At 46.2% G+C, this 27,344-nt stretch overlaps 1 protein-coding gene across 4 annotated transcripts in view; it reads left to right on the top strand.

Moving 5' to 3' along the window:
- Positions 1 to 27,344, top strand: part of Slit3 (slit guidance ligand 3) — a 587,543-nt gene that overhangs the window by 523,264 nt on the left and 36,935 nt on the right. For all 4 annotated transcript variants that reach the window (XM_021178434.3, XM_029484039.2, XM_085829030.1 and 1 more), the window contains 7 exons: positions 3,642 to 3,710; positions 5,706 to 5,777; positions 6,363 to 6,434; positions 13,693 to 13,764; positions 15,474 to 15,637; positions 18,372 to 18,496; positions 24,209 to 24,306. In XM_021178434.3, coding sequence (XP_021034093.1) covers positions 3,642 to 3,710; positions 5,706 to 5,777; positions 6,363 to 6,434; positions 13,693 to 13,764; positions 15,474 to 15,637; positions 18,372 to 18,496; positions 24,209 to 24,306 — 672 coding nt within the window. The remainder of the gene's footprint in view (positions 1 to 3,641; positions 3,711 to 5,705; positions 5,778 to 6,362; positions 6,435 to 13,692; positions 13,765 to 15,473; positions 15,638 to 18,371; positions 18,497 to 24,208; positions 24,307 to 27,344) is intronic.

Below are 27,344 nucleotides of genomic sequence, written 5' to 3'. Positions count from 1 at the left end.
TAGTTAGTTGGTTGGTTGGTTGGTTGGTTGGTTGGTTGGTTGGTTGGTTGGTTGGTTGGCTGGCTGGCTGGCTGGCTGGCTGGCTGGCTGGCTGGCTGGCTGATTGGTTGGTTGGCTAGCTGGCTGGCTGGCTGGCTGGTTGGTTGGTTGGTTGGTTGGTTGGTTGGTTGGTTGGTTGGTTTGATTTGGTTTGGTTTGGTTTGGTTTGCAACCTTATAGTGGCAGTCAGTTGACTGTGGCTGCAGGCTTGTATCAGCTCTCACTTCTCTGCCATATCTGAGTCTGTTTTCCCGGCAATACCTTGCTGTTTTTATCACTATAGCTCTGTAGTATAACTTGAAATCAGATGTGGTGATAACTACCACACGATTCTTTTTGCTCAGGGTTGCTATGGCTAGCAAGGGTCCTTTATGATTCCCTGTGAGTTTTAATTGAGTTTTTTTTTTCTGTAAAGAATGATGTTGGTAGTTAATGGGCATTGAATCTATAGATCACTTTTGGTAGGTAGTTTAACAAGTTAAAGTCTTCTGATCCATGAGTGTGGAAGAGCCTCTCTATCTTCTAGAATCTTCATAAATTTCCTTCTTCTGCACTTCAATGGTTTCATTGTACATGTCTTTCGCTTCTCTTGTTAGATTTGTTCTATATTTTTGAGATGATTTCCCTGGTTTCTTTCAGGTATTATTTATTTACATCATTCATATATAGGAAGGCTGCTGAGTTGTGGATGTGTAACTTTGTATCCTGGTGCTTTACTGAAAGTGTTTATTGGCTCCCAGAATTTTCTGGTAGTCTTTAGGGTCTCTAAGGTATTAAATCATTGAATTTGCAGATACAGAAATCTGACTTCTTCCTTTTCTCTTTGTGTCTTTTTTTATTTCCTTCCTTCTCCTCTTGCCCTGGGTAAATTTCAAGCACTATACTGAACAGGATACAGTGGATACCTTGGTCTTGTTCCTGATTTTGGTGGAGGTGTCTTTTCTCCAGTTAGCATCATCGTGGTTTTCCTTCATTGTACACACCCTTTGTTGTGGCTCCTCCATCCCTAGCCTCCCTCCCTCCCAGGGCTTTATAATGAAAAGGTCTTTTGACAAAAGCTTTTATTGCGTCCATCAATATGATTCCTGCCCTTGAGTACATTGTGTGATACATCACACTTATTAATTAGCATATGGTAAATCATCTCTGCTTCTCTAGAGTGAAGCCAACTTCCTTATTGTAAGTAATCCCTTTGGTATGTCCTTGAATTCAGGGCACAATATTTTATTGAGTTTTTCAGTATCTAAGTTCATCGGGGAGCTTGGTCTATAATTTTCTGTTTTGTTGTATCTTTCTTTGGCTTGGGTGTCAGGACATTGCTAGCTTTGTGTGTGAGTGTGCATGTGCACACATGTGGAGGTCAGAGGACAACTGGAGAAGTGGATTCGTTCTTTTCTTTATACCTGTGATGGTTTGTATATGCTTGGCCCAGGGAGTGGCACTTTTAAAAGATGTGGCCCTGTTGGTGTAGGCGTGGCCTTGTTAGAGTAGGTGTGTCACTGTGGGTAGGGGCTTTTAGACCCTCGTCCTAGCTGCCTGGATGTCAGTATTCTGCTAGCAGCCTTCAGATGAAGATGTAGACCTCTCAGCTCCACCTACACCATGCCTGCCTGGATGCTGCCTTGATGATAATGGACTGAACCTCTGAACTTGTAAGGTGGCCCCAATGAAAAATGTTCTTATAAGAGTTGATGATCACGGTGTCTGTTCACAGCAGTAAAACCCTAACTAAGACACTGCCTAATGTGTGTCCTGTAAATTTCATAAGGAAAGGCATGATGTTGGTTCTCTGACTGCTTTGTTCCCATAACCAACAGTGCTTTCCTGTTAGAGATGCAGGGTGGATGCTTGAAGAATGAACAGATTCTCCCTGTACAGATCCTGTACTGGTAAAGAGACATGGTCATGGTGTCTGTTCACAGCAGTAAAACCCTAACTAAGACACTGCCTAATGTGCGTCCTGGGCATCTGACCCAGGTATCAGGCTCAAAAGGAAACACTTTACCCACTGAGCCATCTCACCAGCCCATGTTTGGCTTAGTCTTGTTTTTCTAGGCCCTGAGGGACATCATTCATTCATTCATTCATTCACTCATTCATTCATTCATTTGAGGTCATTCTGATTGTTAATGTAGACACTTAGAACTGTGAGCCTTCCTCTTAGGACTGCTTCCATTATATTCTAAGGTTTATGTATGACCAGTATGTATTTATTCAATTTTAAGACTTTTTTTTCCTTGTTGGTCTGATATTGTAGAACAGTCCCATCTTTCAGGGAGCTGCATATCAGGCCAGATTATGCTCTGCAGGGAGAGGGAAAAGGATAGGGGTGGGCAGGGCACAGAATGAAGCCAAGGCAGCCCTGTTAAAATGGCACTGGAGATGAAATAAAGATAGGCTTGGTATAAAAGGATAGACACCTGCCCGGAAATAGAGGTTCCGAGAACTGACTGAGCCGATGATTGCCGAACTCCATCTAGACTCTCCCAGCTCCTAGAGCCCTGTCGTGCATCCTGGACTTCCTCTGCTATGGATGCTCCCATCCTCCCTGCTTGGTACTCCTGTGAGTGATCAGAGGACAGGCATTGTCCTGGACAGTGCTTTACGATGCAGTCTCAGGAGCTGGTCCCACCTCTGTGATTTCCCTCAGGGCAGCAGTTGTGAATGCTGGCTTGGGCCCTGTGCAGCTCTCATTACTGTCCTGTGTGCTACTTGTCATCATGGTGAATGTTCTCCTGTACACTTTGGTTCCTACCATATTTTCGGCTACCTGAACGTCCTGCAGATCTGACCCCGAGTTTCTTTTCTTACATTACAATGTCCTCGTTGTCAGGTTTCAGAACATAGTCTTAGACCGTTTGCTGGGTGTTTCTCAAGCATGGTTCACTGAGGGTTTGGGGCTGTCAAGCCACCACAGCAGCAAATGTCTCTTTAAAGTGGCATTGCCCTTCTCCTACGTGGGCTGCCAGTACCAGGCACCCAGCACCAAGGGAAGAAGGTTTCCCACAGTGTTCCTGGTTCCTGTTCTTCTGACTGTTTTTCAGCTTACCCAGTTAATTCCCTGGAAGCTCTCATAGACTGCCCTCAGGATCACCTGACATCTTGCGTCTCCCTCAGTTGAAATCGTAAGACAAATCATGAGTCAGTTTTCCAGCCATCCTCCAGGGTCTGGGTAAAAGCTGCGTGGAATTGTCAGGGAGACCTGGGTTCCAATTCTAGGTCAACCACTTGCTTTCTGTGTAACCCTGAGCAGGCAGGCCCTCAACTGTGTTGCTGCTACTCAGATATCATGATATGTCAGCATTGAGTGCTTCATTTAGTAATATTAAACAACTTTTCACTGGATGCATACCTACTATGTATCAGCAACATCAAGAGCCCTACTAGGATACAGTGGTGGGCAATTTTAGCAAGAACCTTGCCATCATGAAATGTTATCACTCTAGTGGAGAAAAATATCACCAACTGCATGGTCATGCAATAGATAATGATGACAAATGTGGGGGAGGGCAGATATAAAAAAGGAACAGAGTGAGGCCTTGCAAAGACTGTGATCAAAATAGTGCCCTTCCCAGTGCTATAACTCTGCACCTCTCTTTCAGGTACCTGGAAGGAAACCATTTAACAGCAGTGCCCAAAGAGTTGTCTGCCTTCCGACAGCTGACCCTTATGTAAGGAGCCTGCCACTAGCCAGGCATTTGTTTCTCCTTCCTGGGGTGGTGGGCTGTAGAGACTAAGAGAGAACAGTGCTTCAGCAAATGTAGCAATTCTCACCCTGCATGGCTGCAGGGTGCAGGGAGAAGCAGATAACTGGGGGGGAATATAGACCAGGCTGAAGTGGAAGGGTTTGCCCAGTGAGGCCTGTGTGTAGAAATAGCCAAGGCATAACATCATGGGCTGTGAACTACCTTCCTATTGGATTGGAGGGAGCCTCTGACCTCTCCAGGCTCTAAGCTGAATTCCTGAGTGTTTTGGAATTTCAGTTGCTTGCAAGCTGTGGCCACACTTAGCTCTACCAGGAATACAAACAAGCATTTCTTCTTCCTTCTTTGGTTTCCTAGAAAATGTCTCAAGTGATGGTTTAAAGCAAGGGCCTTCAATAATAGCTGCTACAAGCTTCAAGCCTTCCAAGAACCAGATAACCCCTGAATACAATGCAGAGAACATGAGGCAAGGCCCATGAGCTTTGTCCCTCAACAATCTCACTGCCTTGCCTTATTGGAACCCAGAAGGGTAAAATTATGCCCTGAGCAAGTGGTAATGAAAGAAGCCATGTCTGCTTGAGAGGGCAAAGGAGCCAGTCCACAAGAGACAAGAAGGGTTCTTTCACAAAGTCAGAGGCCCACTAATGAAAAGTCCCAGAAAGCCACCATTTGGTCCCCATTCTTGTTCTCCAGAAACCAACATCTCATGAGCATTTCTCAAACTCAGAGCTATGGACATCTGAGACTAGATATCTATTGGTTAGGGGAATTGTTGTGATTATTATGAGACACTCAGCAGTGACCTTGGCTTCTATTAGATGCCAGTAGCGCTTTACCCAATAGTGACAGCCAAAAATGTCTGTAGACATTATCAAATGTCATGGCAGAACAAGAATGCCCAGTTGAGAACCACTGCTCTGCTGTGTGGAATTGCCCAGGGAGAAGCTGTTGATGCTGTCATTCCATACTGTGGCTACACCTAGGTACAACATTTAAGTCAAAATATCTAGGCTTGGAACCCTGGATTCACAAGATTTAAAAGCTCCTTGGGTGCCTCCAATGTGCAGCTAATATCACCTTGCTGTTCTGGAAATTTATCTCTGAGGAAAAAGCCAAAGGGTGTGGTTGATAGAGATGTCTTCTCCTACCAATTTTGTTTCCCCCTAAGAGATGAATCAGATGGAATGAATAAACAACAGAGAGAGCACTGGTGATAAGAACTGATCAGGAAGCTGGATGTGGTGATGTACACCAGCAGGATTTGCTGAAGGAGGTGGAGGCAGGAAGATCACAAGTTCGAGGCCAGCCTGGGCTATGCAATTTTTAACGGTGGTGGCACACACCTGTAATCCCAGCACTCAAGAGGCAGAGCCAGGCAAATCTTTGAGTCTGAGGCTAGCCTCGTTATACAGAGTTCCAGAATCGCAGGGCTCAACAGAGAAATCCTGTCTTGAAAAAGACAAAATTGATAGAGAAAAGAAACATACTAGAATAAAGAGAAATGTTTTCTTATGTGTATGTTTTGTTAGAATAGAATGTACAACTACACATGTAATTGAATGATTTAATCATTGAATAAGTAAATAAATGGATGAATGAGTAGGCTGTGACAATGTGAATGGAAAAATAACATCTGGATCAGTGTATTATAAGTAAATGGATGGATGGGAGCAGGATAAGTGCATGGATGAGAAGGTAAGTGGATAAATATGAGAATGGGTAGGCATACAGATGGGTAAGTAGAGGTGAGCGGGCATATGTTTAGACAGATGACCAAGTATGACAGGGAGTAATAGGCAGGTGGGTGAATGGACAGATGAATGAGTGCGTGGATAGATGGGTGAATGGGTGTGCGTGTAATAACACATGGGTTGATTGATGGGTGGCACACTCAAGTGATAGCTGTGGGCTCCCTTTGGTGCTGCTAACAATATTGTGGCTTTTCTGTTTCTCTTTACCTAGTGACCTGAGCAACAACAGCATCAGCATGCTGACCAATCACACCTTCAGCAACATGTCCCACCTCTCCACACTGTGAGTATGAACACATTTCATCTTTAACCTCTGCGGGCATGGCCATCTAGTCTTGGAGCCCCAGTCCTAGGTACCTTGTGCCAGTGGTCCTCATGGCTTTGGCTGTCCCACTGAAAGGCAGACCTTAGTCATCAGAAGATGCCAGTTGGAGAGGTAGGGGTCTGGCAGATGGAGGAACAAGAAGCTAATTACCTCTGAAGAAGGCTGTCTTTGGAATGCCTTCTGGGATCCATGCGTGTTCTTTCCCAGTGGAGGGTTTCCTACACAATTATATTTTGCTCAGACCCATTTATTTCCCATTAGCTCCGCATGTTGTAAGCACACACCATTTGACAGTGGAGGGAGGTGGTAGGAAAGCTGATTAGAGAGCCAGTCTGCTGTGGAACGTGGGGGTGGGGGAGGGGGCAAACTAAGGAGCTTCATGGAGTAGCAGGAGGTTTCTCTTCTCTCTGTATTGCGGTACCTTTGTCGATATATTAAGTCAGAGAAGTTGGAGGAAACATTTGCGTTGACGGGTCCACTGTGTAAAGAGTGCACCCACAAGAACAGGGGCCGTCATCAGCCTCATATTTCTCCTTTCCACAGGATCCTGAGCTACAACCGGCTGAGATGCATCCCTGTCCATGCCTTCAATGGACTAAGGTCCCTCCGAGTGCTGTGAGTCACTGGTACTGGGGTCAGCTTAGATAGTACTGGGTAATAGCATGAAGTGCACAGAGCTCTCACTTCCCACTGTCCTTTGGGCACAGCCCATTCATTGCCACCCAGCCACCCTTACCTACTCAGTGGGGTAATGGGGATGTGCTCTGAGTGAGGCATTCCTGAGGTTCAGCCACTCTGGAGCCTTTAGCTAAGCGCTCACCCCTCAGGTCTGCACTTGTTTGTGTATCAGATAGGCCACCCTCCACCCCACCCCATGACTAGGGTACTAGGGTACGATAACCAGTCCTTCTCCTTCCTCATGAGCACACAGTAGGGCTCTGTGATGAGCAGGCTGCTCACGGGTGCTCGCTCTGACTTCAGAAGGGTAAACTCCCTCTGCAAAGACCCGAGATCACAAGCTGGAAGCCCACAAGCCATCCAAGCTCAAAAGGTTGGCTTACAACATTCTTGTTCAAAAACCAAAACTTTTAGAGCTGGATGTGATTGGCACACATGTGTAATTCCAGCCCTTAGGAGGCTGAGGCAGGAAGAATGAGCTCAAACCCAGGCTAGACTAGTTAATGACTTTGAGTCTAGCCTGGACTACTTAACAAGATCCTGTGTCAAAAAGAAAACAAAAACAAAAAACAAAAATTGAAGCTTTAATATGTTGCCGGCATTGACGTATCCCCAACAGACCCTGATTTAGACATTCTCTTGGGAAATCTAGAGCCTGGGCCGTACCTATGCTCTTCCTGCTAGTTTGCAGTCCGGGCTGTACACTCTGTAGCCTCCACACTCATGCACACACAGAGACGAGCTGCACACAAAGCCTAGAGGGGCCTGCAGAACCCTCCTGATTCCCAAGCACAGCTCTGCCCCAGCCTCCCTGTCTTCTCAACCACAAACATCAGACGATGGTGCTAATTGCCTTCCCATTAAATGAGATGCTGTGTCTAAAGCACGTGGCACAGCTCTGGCTACTGCCAGTGTGGAGTAAATACTGATCTGTTATCCGGGCCTCAACGGGAGCTTGAGCAAGAGGACGCTATGCGGCTCCAACTCTTGTCTGACTCGTGTACCTTTCTGCCTTGCACTGTTTTATTGATAAAGAAAGATGTCACAGCTTATTCCTCTGACTGTCACCTGCCCTTGAGGGATCTCCTCCTGATAGAGATGTCACCCAGCTCTTAACCCTCATACCCATTTATTTCCATCCCGTCAATATTATAAGAGTAACCCCCGTACTTGAAAGGGGGAGGCCTGGCCATTCCTTCTCCTGATCCTTTATAAGAATACTGTGAACTTGAGAAGATGATGCCCATTTTAGAGATGGGGAAAACTGAGACCTGGCCGATGAAATAACTAGCCAAATCTACTAGTCATGAGGTAGCTGAGTCTGGCCTCCTGCCTCAAAGCCATCAACAAACAGCACCCAGCAACCAGGTCCAACTCCAGAGGCCCTGGGCTGATATGATTTATTAAGACCTGCAAAACACCCATGTCAGCTACAGCTCCCGCCACATGTCATCTGCACTGTTATTAAAAATCAATTCTCCGGGGGCAAAGAAGTGCCTGAGCTGACAGTGTGCAATCTGTTACTGTCACTTACCTGTTATCCACTTTCTCCGGGGACTTTGGGGATGGAAACATCAGTGAAACCATTTCCTTGTTTCCAAATGAATGCAGTGGTGGATAGGTCGCAGCCAGCCAGCCCAAAGCCAGACCAGCTCCCCCCTACTACCCCCTGCCTGCTAGCCTCTGTCCGCCCCAACTCCCAATCTGCCATCCGTTCATTCTGATGCTTCTAGGGATAGGTTGGATGGCAGGAGACAGAACTGCCAGTTTTAATTGAATCTCTGTGCTTAGGTTCAAGACTTGGAGTCACTCTGTTGGGGATAATTCAAAGAATCTGAAAGAGAAAAATAGGTTTTCCCTGTCCATCTGTCTGTTTCCCGGGGGTGTTTACAGCCTGCCAGGGGCTCCCCCCCACCCCACCCCCGTGTGTCCTACCCCAGCTCCACTGCCATCACGGGGTCTCTGAATACCTGTATGCATTCAGCACCAGGGTGTTTGCTTCTTGAGTTAAGAGTCAGCAGGCTTTAGCATGATCATTCTAGAATCAGTGGGTCTTAGGGATAAAACCAATCTTAAAGCCTCTCTCTCACTCCAACCAAGCACCTCAGTGGGGAGCAACCATTTTCTGCATAAGGACCAATTCAGGAAAAATAACAACATTTATGGGCTACATTTTTATGATATTTGTATCCTTTCTTCTTGTAATTGCACATGTAGGAATTTACACTGCAGAAAAACCCAAGATGAGGGAAAGGCTCTATAAATCTGGGTCTTTGTTGCATTGTTATTTTTAACCTAAATTTTAAATATTACCTACTGGGACACCAATGGGGAGGTGTATAAAGAGATTATGACACAGCAAGTCAATGAAGTGCAGTTATTAAAAGAGATAAAGATGAAAACTAGAAGTGGCTGGGAAAGGGCTGAGTATTTAGCGATTGTGTGGGAAAGGAAACTTAATTCTATCTTGTAAACATTGACACCTATGAGCAGAGACTAAAGGGAACAAGGTTTCCAATACTATCAGCTCTGTAACAAGTAAGAAAGGATGGAGACTGCTACATAGTGACAATTTAGGGAGTTGAACAAAAGGCGAGGGGGTTGGGGTTGCTTGTTGTGTTGTGTTGATTTATGTGTATTACTTTGGGTGAGTATGGACTGCAGCATGCATGGAGAGGTCGGAGGACACCTTGGGTGTTGGTTACCAACATGAGGGAGATGTTCCTCCTGTTCATGGCTGTGGTCACAGGCTAGCAGGCCCTTGAGCTTCCCGGGATTTTCTTGTCTCTGTGTCCCATCTTGTATAGGAAAAGAGGGGTGACAGATAGTGCTACTGCTGGTTCTAAGTGGCTTCTGGGTATCTGGACTCAGCTATGTGAGTGCCTTGCCCAATGAGCTACCTCCCTGGCCCCAGTAAGTTTGTTTTCAATCAGGAATTGCATTAGCTATAATGACATTGGAGCGTTTGTATATTCTCCTCCAGTTTCTGAAGGATTTCATTATGTTAGCGAAATCTTCAAAAATAATGAGAGTCCCATAAATGATGCTGTTTGGCACCAAGAGGAGGAGAAGTATGAAGGTTTAGCCACAGATAAGGTCCAACAAGGCTATAGAAAGATAATAAGAGACCTGGAGGTGGGGTGCAGGGTGTGTGTGTGTATGTGTGTGTGTGTTGTACATGTATCTCTGTCTGCCTCTGTGTATGTGTGTATGTGGGGGGGGTGTACATGTATATGTATATTTCTGTCTAACTCTGTGTGTGTGTCTCTCTCCCTATCTTTGTCTGCCTCTCTGTCTCAGTCTCTCTCTCACTCTGCCTCTTCCTCTACCTTTCCCTCTACCTCCCTCTGTGTGTGTGTGTATTTGCCTATATATGTCTGTCTATGTGGCTGACCATGTGTATCTGACTCTGTCTGTCTGAGTGCCTATGTCTTTTTCTGCCTCTATCTATCTTTCTGTCTATCTGTGTGTATATGTATGTGTGTATGCATATATGTATGTCTCTGTCTCTCTGTCTCTGTATGTGCCTGTGTCTTTTTCTGTCTCTGCCTCTGTTTCTGTCTCTCTCTCTCTGTGTCTCGCTCTCTGTTTTTGTCTTTCTCTCTGTGTATCTGTCTATCTGTATGTATATATGTGTTTGTCTCTGTTTCTCTGCTTCTGGTCTCTCTGTCTCTCTCTCTGTCTCTCTCTCTCTCTCTGTCTCTCTCTCTATCTATCTATCTCTTTATCTCTCTCTCTCGTGTGTGTGTGTGTGTGTGTGTGTGTGTGTGTGTGTGTGTGTATGTGTGTGTATTGGTAAGTACTCATCTCAGACAGCAATACAGGGTGGTCAGGAGCCCTGGTACAAAACATTGTGTGAGGAAAAAATATATTTTTCCTACTTTGCTTTCCATGTAAAATAGCTAGCAAGAACATTCTTGTGGGCATTCTTGTCCTTCTTTGGGGATCTGCACACTCTTTGGGATCTCTGCCCCACACAGAGTCACATGCCTTGTGTGTATGTGTGTGGTCCTAAATGTCACTCCCCAACCCCACACAAGGGCACCTGGAATCATTTAGGACAGGGAGGGCTGCTCCAGTGCGTAGACTGCATCTCAGTTGTCCTTGTAAATCATAACCCATTGATCTGCAGGTCTGAAGACCTCAGCAGCTCAATGCATAGCAACTGGGAGCAAGACTGGAAGATATCACAGCCAAAGCTGTTGTTGGGCCCCTCAGTGTTTTTCTATTAGAGCTTCATGACCCTGAGGGGGTGGGCAGCCTCCTTCCCAACTAACCTACCATGGATCTGCCAAACAGCAGGCAGCAGTGAAGGCACCCTCGTCAAGAGCAGGCTGGGGCCAGTGTGAAGCATGGAGAGTGATGTCGCTAAGCACACTGGGAAGGGATGAGCACTGCCTGGAGGACCACTCCTTCCAGCTGTCCCAGGTGCCCCCAAGTCAAGGACAGCTTACATCTGGCAAATCACACCCAGAATGCATTGGCACGAGGATGACCATGGAGGACTGTCTGAGGAGGAAGGAGAATTCTAGATCATTGGTTCTCAACCTTCCTAATGCTGTGACCCTTTAGTACAGCTCCTCATGTTGTGGTGACCCCCCCCCAACCATAAAATTGTCTTTGCTACTTCATAACTGTAATTTTGCTACTGTTGTTAATCATAATGTAAATATTTTTTGGAGCTAGAGGGTTGCCAAGGGGGTCGAGACCCACAGATTGAGAATCTCTGGTCTAGACTGTGATTCTGCATGTACAAGGCCCTGAGTATTTCACAGGAGAAGGGAAATTGAGCCCTGACCAAAAACAATAGGAGAAACCCCTAGCTCTTTCCCCATGAACTGTAACCTTCACGTCTCACCCCAGACACAGGTGATATAGGTGGGACTATGAAATGTGAAGTTTTACTCCCTTATTAGCATATACTAATCACACGCAGCAGTGAGTTTCATTGTGACATTTCCAAGCATGTGCATCATATGTTGTAATCATATTCACGCCCCATTTTCTTCTTGTCTGCTTACCACTCACTGGTCACCTTCCTCTTCCCCACCAACTTCTAATTTCATGGTACTTTAGTTGTTCATGTGATACAGTGACTTACTCCTGACAGGAGCAGTTGACCAGTAGTTCCTTGGTGTTACCGAAAGGAGCATAGATGTGGGTTTTCTTAAATACTTTTAAACTTTTATTCTTTTCCTTTTATATGTATTGTGTTACGCCTGCCTATATGGGCTGTTATGCTGTCCATAACTCACACAGACCAGGTTCACATCCCTGTGGTGCTGAGATTCGAACCTGGTTTCTCTGGAAGAACAGTCAGTGCTCCTAACTACTGAGCTCTTCCTCCAGCCCCTAAAGCTGAAGGGTTTTTGGTTTTGGTTTAGGGTTTGGGTTTGGGTTTTTTTTTTTAAAACATGAGCAGGAGTACCTTACCAGTGGCTATACCACTGTAGAAAAGGCTTCTCCGTCTCCCAGAAGCCTATAGATCATCATGGAGGGATGGAGTCTCCAAAGGCCTTCCTTCCTAACTGTTAATGGCATATAAATCCTCAAGGATGGAGCTCCCCGCCCAATTCCCTCCCTGCCCATCTAGACAGAAAGTTGACAGGTCCAGTCAGTCTTGTTCAGATCTTATACAAGGAATCATTGGAGCTTTGAAGCCAAGAATACATCAGCTGGATCCTGTCCGGAAGTTAACCACCTCCCCTGCTTCCTCCAGTTCTTATGGATTTTCTACGCTCTCACAGATTTCACCCAAGCCATAGGAGGGGTCATACAGATATCCGTTTGTGTCTGAGCACTCCATGGCCACTTCCTCTCAGCACTGTGGTAGTTATGTCACCACAGTTACCACTGGGTAGTACAAAGAAGCTTCTCTGGCCAGTTGTCACAGCGACACTAAGCTTGTCACAGCGACACTAAGCTAAACTATAAGTGTGGTTGTCTCCAAGGCACTTGGACGTCATGACTACTTATAAAAACCAACCAAAGACTACCACAATAGTAGATTCCCCCGTGATGTCTCCTGCCATGGGGTTTTGGCCAGCTTTCTATCACCAGACTTGAATTCCAATGTGGATCAAGCCTTAGTTCTAAGCAGAGCCTGGTCAGTTACCCCTCCTCCGCACCCCCCCCACACACACACACAACTGATTTGTTACTGTTTCGCCAGTGGGCACATGATGCCTGGCCAGTCAGTTCTCTGGAACATCAAGTGAACAGTGATCTCCCTGATAGCAGCCAGAATAGCACTGTCTGTCACTATGAGAGCTAGTCACTGGGTGGGGAGGGCTTCCAGCTCAGTTCCAGCTTGCCTTGTCTATGCCCTTGAGCCCTGAGCCCAGAGCATGTGGCATCTCCAGCAATAAAGGCTTCTCACCTAATTCTCATGGGCAGATACCTGTGTTGTTTGGGGTCCTTGGGCCACCAAACACTGGGACGTTCACTTAGTAACCTGTGGCTTCTGGAGCCAATAGTACCTTCCACACATGGTGCCTCCATTCAGACTCTTTATTTTTTTAAAGTAAGTAAATATGAGGTTTCCCTATGACATTTTCATACATTTTTAGTTTTGATTGATCTTCCCACCATCTTCTCGCTCCTGTATCCCTGCCTCCCCATTTTCCCTGTCATTCACCAGTTAGCACTTAGAAAACACTCCATTCTTTCTGCGTAGTCTAAAACCTGTACGTCACAATCTGACCATTGGTCATTCTCCTTTGACAATCAGAAACTGAGGCTCAAGAGAGAATAAGCCACTTTGCCCAAGGCCATACAGCTGGTAAGTGGCGGAGACAGAGTCTGAAAGCAAGCAGCCTGGCTCCAGGAGAGATGGATTAGCCACTATCAGAACACTGAACAGACAGTATTAGCCACAGTTGATCAAGCACGGAACATCTGGAACTCTGATGGTTCCATTAGTCAGGTGTGGGAACTGAGGTCCAGAAAAGCAGCTCATCCCTGCCTGAGTCTCCCCCAGGTTCATAGAGTTTGAAAGTACATCCTCTTCCCTGCCAAGCCCTCATTCCCTCCACCCCTGCTGCTGCTCTAGACAGACAAATGTCTGTGCCCCTCAACAATGGCAGCAGCAACCGATATCATGAGCTGTGGCCCTGGGAACCACAGAAGGGTGGCTGGGCTGGGTGAGTATGGTGGCTCACTGGGGTCACATGCTAACCTGTGCCTTCTGCCCCAGGACCCTCCATGGCAACGACATTTCCAGTGTTCCTGAAGGCTCCTTCAATGATCTGACATCCCTTTCCCACCTGTAAGTAGCCTCTTCCTTAAGGTGCACTGGCTCAAAACAGAACATGGTAATGGTGACAGTCATCACTTTGTGTATATTCTGTCCTCGTGTTAGGCATTTGGCCCTCCGTATGCACAGGGAACTAGCTCCAGGAGCCCCAGTAACCCACAAATGCTCAAGTCACTTATGTACAGTGAGATGGCATATGTGTACAACACCACACCTTCTCCTATGTGCTTGATATAGTCTCTGGAGTACTTAAGATACCTAGTACGACTGTAAATGCTTTGTAAATAATGGTTATACTATTTTGAGTGTGGAATAAGGACCCCCAAATTGTCCAGGTTTATATGTATTCACTACACGTGAAACTGAAAAATTATTTTTGTCCCATAGTTGGTTAGACTTGCAAACAGGAAACCTGAGATTCAGAAAATGAAAGGGGCTTTGTTTTGAAATACTGTATTCAAACTGTAAGGTTTTGTTTCAGAAGCCTTCAAAGACATCTGACCTGTCATATAGTGACATAGTGTTTGGACCCTTGCTATACCCTAAACACTTTTTTGTTTTGTTTTGTTTTGTTTTCTTTTTCGAGGCAGGGTTTCTCTGTATAGCTCTGGCTGTCCTGGAACTCACTCTGTAGACCAGGCTGGCCTCAAACTCAGAAATCCTCCTGATTCTGCCTCCCAAGTGCTGGGATTAAAGGTGTGCACTACCACTGCCCGGCTACCCTAAACACTTTTGATGAGTTATCTCTTATATTTTTTTACGGCATTAAGGTGGTTTATTCTCTTATTTATGATGAAATTCAGACTCAGGAAAGTTAAAGCATTTTTCCTGAGGCTGCACAGCCCACAGGTAGGCAGCTACGTGCTTGCCTTGACTCCAGTGGGCATATTATCAGCCATGCTGTATTCCTTTCTTATTCCACTCACGGAACTTGAGAGCATGAACGATAGCATCTCATCAAGTCATGAGAGTTCACCTAGAGCTCAGTCCCCTGACTCCCAGGCCAGCCCTGTGTCCATAGCTAGCACTCTCAGACAGTGCCCGGGCACCCACCTCTGTTGGTAAGATGGTGAGACTGTATTCCTCCTCTGTGTACATTTTAATTATTTTCATGTTGTGTACACAGGCTACAGTACTGACATGTATGCATTCTGTACACCAAATATAGAAATAGTAGATAATAGGATATTTTAAAAAATGAATTGTACTGTTTTCTTCCCAATCACTTTGGAGAAGTTTGGGGTGAGCTATGGCTCACCCCCATATCTTCAATCTCCTCCACTTGAAGCTGCTTCCTGAATCGGGGTCCTGGAACAACTCTTTGAGAACAACTCTTCTAACAGACCCTTTGCTTGAGAGTCACATGAGGAGGTGGCCAGAGGTCTAGAATGTGTTCCTTGGAGAGCCAGGCCTGGAGGAGAGTCCAGGACAGAATGTTCCAGAGCATCGAGAACAAAGCCTCAGAAGTGGCTGCCATTGCTGAGGGGCACAGACATCGCTCTGTCTAGAGCAGTCACTTAGGCGGGAATGGAACATCTACTGAATTGGAAATAGACTCTGGAAACTTCGATTTTTTTTTTCTTAGTGGAGATGTATCTTCTAGCCTGCACACTAGACTCCTCTAATTTAGTTTTAAAACCTTGAGTTTTCAGAGAGCCACAGATGGGGAGGAGCCTGTGGGCCAGGCCAGGCAGGGCCTAACTTCCTCTTCTGCCTTCCAGGGCCCTGGGAACCAACCCTCTCCACTGTGACTGCAGTCTGCGTTGGTTATCAGAGTGGGTAAAGGCTGGATACAAGGAGCCTGGCATTGCCAGATGCAGCAGTCCAGAGTCCATGGCGGACAGACTCCTGCTCACCACCCCCACTCACCGGTTCCAGTGCAAAGGTAGGTGTCGCCTGCCCTCACATCCAAGCGCCTGTGGCTTGCAAAAGCACAGCTTATCTCATGCATATAACATAGGTATACTGTATATTTTATCTCTACTTATGATGCACTGTAAATGCCATCTACAAAGTTGTTATATTGTGTTGTTTAGGGACTAATGACCAGTACATGATTAATAAGGGTACAGTTTTGTTCCGGATATTTATGGTCTGTGGTTGGCTGAATCTTCAGATGGGGAATCTGCTTGTGAGAGATCCATGAATATAGAGGGCTGACTGTACTTGCTGGTTCCTTCTCCATATCTTGTCTATAGCTGAGAACATTCTAGCCTACATTCCTCACCCAGGAATATTAGCATTCACATTGTACTGCCTCAAGATTCTTATGTACATGACTTTTAATAAATTTTACATAATCTTTAATAATTCTCTCTCTCTCTCTCTCTCTCTCTCTCTCTCTCTCTCTCTCTCTCTCTCATGTGCATATGTGCAAACACATACCCAGTACAGTGTATATATGGAGGTCAGGAGACCATTTGTGGGAAATGGTCATGTCCTTCCACCATGTGGACTCCAGGGACTGAACTCAGGTCTTCGGGCTTTGTAGACCTTCTGAGCCACCTTGTCCCTGTACATATTATTTTTACTGGCTCATTATAACTATCCACTCCTAAGTGTTTATATGACAAGGTCTATGTTAGATGTGTTTTTATTCATCATTTTGTTTAACATATTAACATATTACTTACTTAACATATTAACATATTATTTAATTTTTTTGTGTCAGATTAACTCTCCAACATTTTTATGGGTAGATATCTATAATACCCTCAGGTTAAATATTTAGAGCAGCTAAGCCTTAAAGAGGTTGAACAGTCTCTCCCCACTTGGGTTGAGGGTCAAACCCAGAGCCTTGCTCATATTGATGAGCATCTCCTACTGAGCCACATCTGTATCCCAAACTAATTCATAAGAACACAACAACAGGATCCCGACTCTCCCTACCTCTAGAACATGGGCTTCTGACCCTCACAGCCCAGCTGTCTTCCATCACAGCCTACTTAACTGTTTCTAGGGTGAAAATCTCCAGTGTTTCCATTTTCCCTCTTACAGTGAATGTATGAAGATGTTTCTCTGTTTAACATTGTATCCCTAGATAAGAGTCAGAGTCTCCAATGATACCCTATAAATACGTTTTCTTCAAACAGTTTGCAGAATCGATTTCTAAAATGGCTGATAATGGGCTCCGGCTCTCATCGGTGCCCCCTGAGCATCTTTTTCTTGGAGAACCAGGTTCCTTTGTCTTACTTTATAGGCAGAGTATCACCTTTATTTTATCTGCCCTTAATTTTGAAGTATCCCAAATGAAATTTCACAATCTATCTTGCATCTGCTTTGAGCATCCATCTGTTAGTGTCCTTTGCTCGTCTCCGAGAATCTCAATGCTCGGTTTTTATTTTCCCTTTCAAACTGCGCAGTGTCCCATGTGGCTGCTGAAAGCAGAAAACATTCCATTGATTTAAAGCTAATTTTAACTTTCTACTTCCTGCTTCTGAGACATCTGATCTGATACTAGAGGGACTCAAATAGCCCTGAAATAGTGATGCTCAATCTTGACAGGAATCACCTGCAGAACTTTAAAAATCACTACTCAAGGGCAGGGGTTGTAACTGGGTAGAACTGCCTCACATATGAAGTTGGGTCGGATCCCCAGTGCTTGAAAAATAACATTGGTTCTGGGTCCAGCAATCTCTGGATCTAGAGTAACAGTCTAGGCATAGGATTTAGGCTGGTTCTGACTTGTCCTTGTGTGTCAAGAGAAATCTCTGTGCCCCAGGAACCCCTCAGTCAGAGGCAAGCACAGGCAGGTGGTTTCTCTCATTCTGATGTGAGCCCAAGTTGGACCTATTGGTTTCAGAGCTCCCTGGGGCCAATCTGTTCATCTACCTACAAATGGTCACTCATCAGAGTGACTCTCAACCCATCTACAGGTTGAAGACTGTTAGCTCCAGGCTAAAGTTCTGGTATTAAATGGAGCATATATATATATGTGTGTACATATATGTATATGCTCTATATGTCTCCATAACTCATGCTCAAAGCTATCTACAGCAGTAGACATAATCCCTCTATGCAAAGCTCTATGTGAGGACCATGACCTCCTTCCAGCCCTTACCAAAAAAAAAAAAAAAAAAAAAAAACCAACAACAAAAAAAAAAAAAAAAACAGATGCCGTTAAAATTTCCATGGATGACAAAGGCAAAGAGCTCCCATCAGCATCTTTCTGTGTGACATCATCACCCCTAAGGTCTTGAAGAAAGGCCCCTCCATGTGTGTGCCTTGGCATCCCTCCTTAGTTATTCTATGGGAAATGGCTTGGCAGGGGCAAAGGAGGAGAAGGTCGAAACAGAGCCTGTGCTGAGAACTTCCTGGAATAGAAGATACGCAGGAGGGTTCTAATTATGGTGCACTGTTTGCAGATTAGCACCCAAATCGGATCAGGCTAATTACAGTAATTGATTTGACTGCAGAGTGCTTCTGTATGATGTCCCGCTGTGATTCTTACTCACTGGACAGTCGTTGAATTAATGGGACTCTCTCCAGAAGGATGCACAGCCTCAAGAGAGCCAGCAGCCCTCTGGGCTCAGAGATGGGAGGGAGCCGGAGCAGAGGGGAAGGGAGGGGAGGTGCCCTGCTCAGAGAGCTGCCACCCACTCTCTGGTTTTGTTACTCAGGGCCAGTGGACATTAACATCGTGGCCAAATGCAATGCCTGCCTCTCTAGCCCGTGCAAGAACAACGGCACTTGCAGTCAGGATCCCGTGGAGCAGTACCGCTGCACCTGCCCCTACAGCTACAAGGTAAGGTGGGAGGCTCTGCCCACCACTCATGCCCAGGCTCTTCCTTTGTCCTGGCTGCAGGGAAAGGTCCTGTGCAGCTGATGCTGTGTAATGTAGCCTGGATAACTACAATTCACTGTGACCTACCCCCGCCAAGTGACATTTGCCAACAACATCCCTAGTCTCCTCCACATTGCCTACCAGACAGGGCCTGTGGAATCTTAACAGGGATGCTAAGATGAGATAGAAATGCTACCTGTGTCGGGGTTTGTTTGTTTGTTTGTTTGTGAGTTACAGGGAGATTACAAACCAGGCAATTACAAAATGCTCTCTTGGAAAAGTCAGCCCTTGAACCCAGTATCCTAGCTGCTATTTCAGAGAATAAGGGGATTAGGGACTCAAAGACTCAATGGTCTGGGGCTTCCAAGGTCACACACATAGTTGGCAAACCCAACAGAAAGATGGAGACTGTCAGGTTCTCCCATCCATTCTATCAGAAATCCAGGCTACTTCCAAGACAACCTTTCCCCCCAGCACAATCTACAAGAGTTACAGTGTCCCCCTGCAGACTGTGAGTCGGGCTCTATGCTTGATGTCTGGCTCACTCTTTCTCCTAGCAAACCTATGAAGAAGGCCTCTTTTATAAGACTAGAAACCAGGCTTCTGTAGATTTGAGACTAAAACTCAAGGCTATTGCTATACAGGCCAAATGCCAACGTCCTTTACCCTGAAGAGGTGCCCAGATAGCCAGTGACTCGCTGGGGTCCACAAAGGTGCGGCTCAATGCTCGTCCATGGGATCCGAATGCTCTGGACAAGCCAAGAATCCAGGGTATCCAGTAGCCCATCTTGTGCACCACATGCACAGGCTGAGTGTCAGGAACACAGCATCTGCATCCGTCCTCAAGGGACTGGGCTTGGACAGTAACAGGCTTGAAAGGCAGTTTCCAGGGGACAGCTACCTGGTGGCTTTCTGCGCTTCTGTCTGGCTGTTAGCAGATGGTGTCAGAGTGCCACCTATGGGCCTGGAACAAGAAAGCCCAAGGACTCCTTTTTAAACCATCTGTCCCTAAGCCTTAAGTGTAGCCTAGAGTCCAAGCACAGAGTTTGCTCAGGCACAGATCCAATGAGCCCTGTGCATATGTGTTCAGTGGAGGGGAAGGAGTCTCAGGCTTTGGAATTACAGAGACGTATGTGTGGATTGCAGCGTTGCCATGCACGAGGTGTATGTCCATGACCAGTGACTTCACCTCAGCCTTCTCATCCCGACACCAGGACACATCCCACAGGTTGGGATAAATTGATGTGTAGTCAGTGATGTGAGCAGTATACCTAGGAGAGGACCCACTGTATGGGAAGTACGTGATAAGCTGACACATCCCCATCTTTACCTTCCCTCTTGCAAGCTGCTCCGTCCCTCATACTGGAGAGTGAGATTAGCCTGCGGTACACTGCTGCTTTTCATTTGGAACTCGGTTCACAAGTGTCAAGGATTTTCATATATGTTGCTACACTGCCTTGGGAAAACAGAGTTTTCTAAGGATGCCATTGCTGTTGGTCTTCTGCAAGGCTTGAATTGGACTGTATTATCTCAGCATGCTTAATCATCCAGAGACATCAGTCTTTATCCTCATTTGAAAGGTCAACTAAGATTTGTAAATACTAGGGCTTACCCACACTCTACCACCTACAGAACACAGAACCTTAGCACAAAGCTAAAAACAGAACCCAGCCTGGTCTACCCTAGTGACTGGCTCTCCCTAAACCTTGCCTTTCCACCTGTAAAAGGAAACTCTCCAACCTAGCTGTAACAAGGCTAAAAACGCATCGCATGTGCCCTTCACCTACCCCAGTGCCAGGTTCAGAAAACATGCCACATGGCTAACAATCTTGCCACTGTTCTGGAATTTAAAAAAATAAAATATACCTGATTTTTTTTTCCCTACCACTGGGCTTCACGCACATGTTCAGTGCCTCCAAGAAGTACTTCCCAAGCCTGCATGTACCCAGGAATCTTATTAAGATGTAGGCTCTGATTTCTGAGAGCTGGGGTCAGGCCTGAGATGGTGTATATAACAAGCTCCCAGGGGCTGCCCAGGCTATGAGTCCAAGGACCACACTTTGAATAACAAGGTCCCTGAGTCGTCCCACACCCCATCTGACGACGCAGAGATTCCAGTGAGGGAGCTGCTCCTAGGCTCTTTTAAAGGAAGCCACTAGCCCAGATTCTGTCAGAGAGGGGACATAAGGTGGGATGGAGAACAGAGGGAAGAGGACAAAAGAACATCCCAGTTCGAGTAGATTTGAACAAAATGCAGCAGAAGAGAATTGAATTGGGCTAATTAGACACACATTGGAAATGGTGATTGCTTTTCAAGGATGTGTAAGTGACAGAAGTCTTCATCTGAAGTCCCAATTACCATGTTTTCAAGCAGTGGGAATACCTCCTAGATTTCTGTGCTCAGCCTGAAGGTCTAAAAGAGATCCTACATACCACACCACCCTTGGTATGGGGATGGGGATTCTGCCTAAGCCAAGTGTTACTTTGCAAGAACATCAGAGTATACAGGCCAGGGCTGATGGGGGTGAGGGTGGGGGTCCCATTGGATCCTTTTTGAGATTCTCTTATTCTGCTCTTCATAATTATCTCTATAGAACCACTATCATGCATGCATGCATCCCTGAACTATCTAGCCTACTCAGCCCTGCCTCAGACCCTAGTCATGGTCATCACTGCCACTTTCTTACAGGGCTGCATCACCTAAGAGGTACCTTGAAAGTAATGTGATTTACAATGGTAATTCATTCCGCTTGGGGCAAATAGAGATTAAGCATCCCTTATATGAAATGCTTGAGACCAGAAGCATCTCAGATTTCAGATGTTTCTGGATCTTATAATACTTGCAGATGCATACTAAACTATCTTGGGGCTGGAGACCTGAGTGTGGGTTCCAGAACCCATGACAAAGCCAGGCATCACGATGCTAACTTATCATCTCAGAACTGGGCATCAGAGGCAGTCATATGGTTAGAGCTTGTTGACCGGCCCGCCTAGACAAGTGGTCAAGACTCAGGTCCCAGTAAGAGATGGGCCACCGAGTTAACTCCATGGGCAAAGGCACTTACCACACAAATGTAGTGACGTAACTTGGATATCCAGAACCCATGGATCTTAGTTAGGATATCCGTTTGTGCCAAGAGACACTATAACCAAGGCAACTCTTATAAAGGACATTAGTTGGGGCTGGCTTACAGTTTCAGAGGTTCAGTCCATTATCATCATGGCGGGAAGCAGGTACACATGGTGCTTGAGGAGTTGAGATCCTGCATCTTGATCCAAAGGCAGCCAGGAGGAGACTGCCCTCGGCAGGCAACTAGGAAGAGAGTCTCTTCCTCACTGGGCAGAACCTGAGCATAGAAAGCCTCAAAGTCCACTTACACAGTAACACACTTCCTCCAACAAGGCCACACCTATTTCAGTAAGGCCACACCTCCTAATAGTGACACTCCCATGGGCCGAGCGTTTAAACACCTGGGAGCCAAATGTATTCAAACCACCACATTGTAAAGGAAGGATAAAAGGACTAACTCCACAATGTTATCCACTAACCTCCACAATTGCACTGTGGCATACACCACACACACACACACACACACACATGTGCTCACACATGCTCTCACACACACTCACACTCAAAGATATCTAGGCAATAGAACCCAAATCTAATAATGAAATTAGCCTGGTTTATATATACACATAGGCTGTCATTGAAGGCATTTTTACTATACCCTCATTTGGACCATGACCTGAAGTCAAAGATAGATTTTTTTCCACTTCTGGTGATGTATCAGCACCCAAATGTGTCATTGTACTTTGAATTCCTGAATTAGTCATACTCTACCTCACATCTATTTCATGGAATATCAAAACAAGGTCAACAAGGACCAGTCATTTCCTTACGGCATGTAGCTGCCTGCCTAGACTCAGCTCCAATCCACTCCACTCCAAAGCCCAGGTTTTCAGAGGAACAGACCAAATGGTCCAGCATAGAGGTGCCTGGTGCTGAATATGTACTCAGCCGTCTGGGCTCATCTGTTGGCCGCCTGTTTCACTAACTGCTGTGAAGTCTCAAGGCTATTTCCTTCTTTTCCAAGTCTGCCTTCCCTATCTGATAAAAGGGAGTGTAATGACAATTGTACTAATCTCACAGGGTTCTTGGGAACATTATATGTGATCATGAATATAAAACACTTAGCTTGAAGCCTGGAGAACATGCTCAATACCGTGAGTGAGAATTCCTATTACACTTTCCATTCCAGACACCGGCTTTCAGAAAGCGGGCCCTGAGTCACTGTGGCGTGGGGGGAAAGCCAGATAGCTCCTCAAAGCACACATTTCCTCTCACTCTCCCCTCTCAGAAACCTCTGTGTGGGGGATGGACTCACATAAACCAGACAGACAGGGACTCAGCCTTCCAGCTACTGGAGAGGGGCCTGAGGCTCCTACAGGCAAGACAGTAAGATACCTCTGGGCCCACAGTGGAGGCTATCCTGGCCCAACGCCTCAGGCTCAGCTGGCAATAAGCACACAGCCAAGAACCCCCAGTCCCATGCATAGTCACTGTCCCAGTCATAGACACTGGCAGCAACAGAAGATGGGACAGGCTCTTCTCAGGCAGATGGTGAGCAGGTGGCAGTGGCAGTGGGAAGGCTCCCATGATCACCCTGGCCTGGCATGCACTCAAGTCACTGAACCCATGGCTCAAAACTATATACAGCAGCTACCTCCCCAGCCCTGGTGCTACTGGGTCCTACAAAGTACAGCTTGCATGTCCCAAGAGAGTACAGGATCCATGTCCCAAGTATAGGGTCTGTGTCCCAAGGGAGAAGCAGGAGCCATGGGGGTAAGAGGATCCCTGGGATGTTGGGTTTAGTGTCTACAGTCTGGGCCTTGAGGTCACCCACTCAGAGCCTTTGTCCTTGTTCCTTCTACGTGGCATAATCATCCCCACCTGCCACTCACTGGCTCTTCCTCAGCTCGTACCCTGACGAAGAGCCTGATCCAGTGGAACTCTGCCTCATTCCAAACGATTGCAGTTCTTAGTCTGGCCTGGCCTTGGACTCACCTTTGGAACTTGAGAACAAATGCAGACAGCAAAGCTATACTACAGACCAACCAGCCAAGGAGAAAGTGGGAGTGGGGGGGGGTCCCTTTATAGAGCACGGGTCTACAGGTTATATCTTACTTCCCCCTGCTCATGGTATGGACTCTATTTAAACCTCAATAAAACAAATAGCAATACCATCTGCTAGCTTTTACAGAATGCCTACTATGTGCCAAGTGTGTTACATAATGCACAGTGCCTCCTTCTGTGAACGCTCCCACGTAATTCTCATGGCAACCCTGTCAGAGGTTAAAGGTCTGGCGCCCATTTTCAGCCAAAAAGAGGGGGAGATGGAATCGAAAACTCACATGGACTCCCAGCCTGTATTCATGCCGGCAGCTTAGGCCAGAGATGCCTGTGAACTGGGGAACTGCTCATGCTGGAGCCTGAACTCTGCCTTCTCAACACAACCTCCCCTTTTTCATGAGGAATGAGTGACCCGGCAATGACTCCCTTTGTCTTTATCTCAGCTTCATCCCAGAGGATGTTGGGAAGTCCCTGGGGTCTCCAGGGTCATAGCAGCCACCAAAAGCCTCGCTTACCAGACTTCTCCCTCATCTGTCCCTCAGGGCAAGGACTGCACCGTACCCATCAACACCTGCGTCCAGAACCCCTGTGAGCATGGAGGCACCTGCCACCTCAGTGAGAACCACAGAGATGGGTTCAGGTAATAGCCCAGCCCTGCCCTACCCTCTTCTTAGAGAGCTTCTGGGTCAGACTCCTTATGGGGGTGACATCAATGCGGGAAGGAAGATCCTTGCCCTATACAAGAAGACACTGAGGTGTCAAAGGATGGACTCTCTCCCCAGAGACACAAAGCATTGGTACAGGGATTTGAATCCAAGTGCCAGCCTCCACTCTCTCGGAGCCAGGTCTCCATGGGAAGCTGCAGATGCTGGCTAGAGTCAGAGAATGGGATACTGGCCCACCTGGCGATCCCACCACTCCTTTCTGTGTCGCAAATAATAACGGGGGCTACTGCTGTCACATTCTGCATGCCAAGTGGGGGCTACTCTTACGTCATCTCTCTTAAACCTTCTCACACCTGTACTGGGGGCAGGGGGTTCCTATGTGCATTGAGCAGAGAGGAAACTGAGACCAGGCTCTGTCACATATCTGGCTCTGGTCCCTGAATCTTCTAACCATGTTCTAGTCCCTCCTTACTAAGTGGTAAGACATCCTGGCCCATCTGTCTCCCAGCATCTTTCAGGTGTGTAGTTTCTCCAGCTGTGGCCCCATCAGAAGCCAATCACTGGTCTCCCACAGCACATAATTGGGCAGTAGCCCCTCACAATAAAGATGAGACCCTGGTGCCAGACAGGCTCTGGGCAACATCAAAGCTCAAACTGCACATAATTAACTTATCAAAAGCCCTCCAGCCAGGGGCTGCTGTGTGGTCTGGGTAAGAACTCTCCAGAGAACCCAGCTGGCCCATGCATCACCCTACCGAGCCAGCTCCAACCAACCAGGACTCCTAAAAAGAGGAGCACTGTTCCTGTTCCTGCCTAGAGTCATCCAAACCACCCGGTTCCCCTGTTCATCAAGAACAGCCAGCCAGGAACTGTACTCCCAAGGCTAAATATGTGTTCTGCCCCACTCAAGCCTGAGGCAGGAAACAGAGCTTCCCTGGCAGTGATTGTGTGTCAGGGGCCTGCTTCACCCTCTGTCTTGGATGATTTTCACGTGAACTGGGACCTTAACTATGAGATATATAGGGGAATAACATGTCTGTGTGTGCTCCCGGGAGGAGCCACCTTGTAGTATAACGCTACAGCAAGCAGAGACACAGTAGGGGGCTTATGAAGAATAATGTCCTCCCCAATCCTGAGTCAGATCCTTAGGGCTTCCCAACTACCCAGACAGGGAGGCTAAAAACAGTGGAAATATTCTCTCTACAGTTCCGCAGGACTGACACCAAACGGGGGGGGGGGGGTGTGCAGGACCCAGTGCAAGGGGGCAAGACTCCCTGACTCGTCGTGGATTCTGCTTTACTGGAAGTCTTGGGCAACCCAAGGCTTATAGTGCATCATTCTAGCTCCAGGCTGCATCATCACAGAGCAGCAGGGCTGTGTCTGTCTCCCCATAGCTGGCCTAACAACAGTGGTTCTCAGCCTGTGGGTTGCAGCCCCTTTGGTGTCAGCTGACCTTTTCACAGGAGTTGCAGATCAGATATCCTACGTATCAGATGTTTATATTAGTTCATAACAGTGGCAAAATTACAGTTATGAAGTAGCAACAAAAATTACTTTAGGGTTGGGGGGTCACCACAACCCGAGGAACTGTGTTAAAGGTCGCAGCATTGGGAAGGTTGGGAAACATTGTCATATGAGGATGCCATATTGAATTAGGGGTCTGCCGTCATATGACTTCAGTGAATCATCATGGCTGCATCTGCTCCATTTCCCAATAAGGTCACATTTGAGGTCCCGAGGAGTAGTGCTTCATCCTATCCTTTTAGGGGACTACAGTCCAACGCGCGCCACCTCTAAAGTGTCAGAATTACACTTGCCTTCTCCACTCAGATGCTTCTGCATCCTGCAGCACTGCTGCGCACCCAATGAGCAAAGGCCAAGGCTGAAGATGTAGCGAGGCCACAGAGCACTTCTGCACAAATTATCTGTAAAACAGACAAGCCAATATATAAATTAGATAATAGGTAGGTAGGTGGATAGATGGATGGATGGATAGATAGATAGATAGATAGATGATAGATAGATAGATAGATAGATAGGATACATACACACACACACACACACACACACACACATGCTTGCATATAGACAGACACACAGACATAAAAAGCTTTAGGGCTAACCATACAAGAGAACAATGAAAGGAAAATGAGACTTGAAAATCTGAACAAGGTCCTCACTGCTAACTCACTGCTCCTGGAGTCACCCTGGCTCAGGCTTCTCAAATTATTTCCATTCATGACCCTGTTTTGCCCAGATTATTGTTATTCAACCCAGGCTATGAAAGTATGTAACAAAATGTCAGGACCAGAGAGAAGGCTCAGTGGTTAAGCATGCTGGCTACTCTTCTAGAGGGCTACACTTGATTCACTCTACGGTAGCTCACAGCTGTCTGTAACTCAGTTCCGGTGATCTGACACCTTTAGGTATCCGTGGGTACTTCATGGCACACATAGATACATATACACACATACATACAGGTAAAACATCCATACACATAGAATATTTTTTAACATCTTAAAGTATTTGAAAAAGTCATATTCTTTTATACCTAGGGCATAAAAAGAATCATAAGTTTATTTTTAAACAATTCTTATGTATACATATATATTATCATTTATATATATTACTATTTATTAAAGACAAATTTGTATACTAATTAGATTAATTAAATGTTGGCTAAATAATTGGTATTGTAAGACATAGAGCCCCTTTAATGTTTTTTTTAGAATTGATAGGTATTTTTATTTTAAAATCACCATTTCTTAGACCAGCACTTTGCATAAAGACATGGTTCAAAATGACAGAAGTATATTTAGGACCATTTCAGAAGCTGTTGGAAATTCTATCTAAACACAAGCCTAACTCCATGTAACAACTTCTAATGACTCTCAAGCTTGCAGCTCCAGGGGCATTTTTAGGGTATTATTTATTCCTTGACAATTTTACACATGTATACAGTGTATCTTGGTCATATCTAACCCAAGTAGCCCCTCCCACTCTGCCCAGATCT

Source organism: Mus caroli, unplaced genomic scaffold (genome assembly GCF_978045245.1).
Source record: "Mus caroli unplaced genomic scaffold, Mus_caroli_1 scaffold_13, whole genome shotgun sequence".
Taxonomy (NCBI): Eukaryota; Metazoa; Chordata; class Mammalia; order Rodentia; family Muridae; genus Mus; species Mus caroli.
Note: the sequence above shows the minus strand (reverse complement) of the source record. Positions and strands in the feature narration are given on the sequence as shown.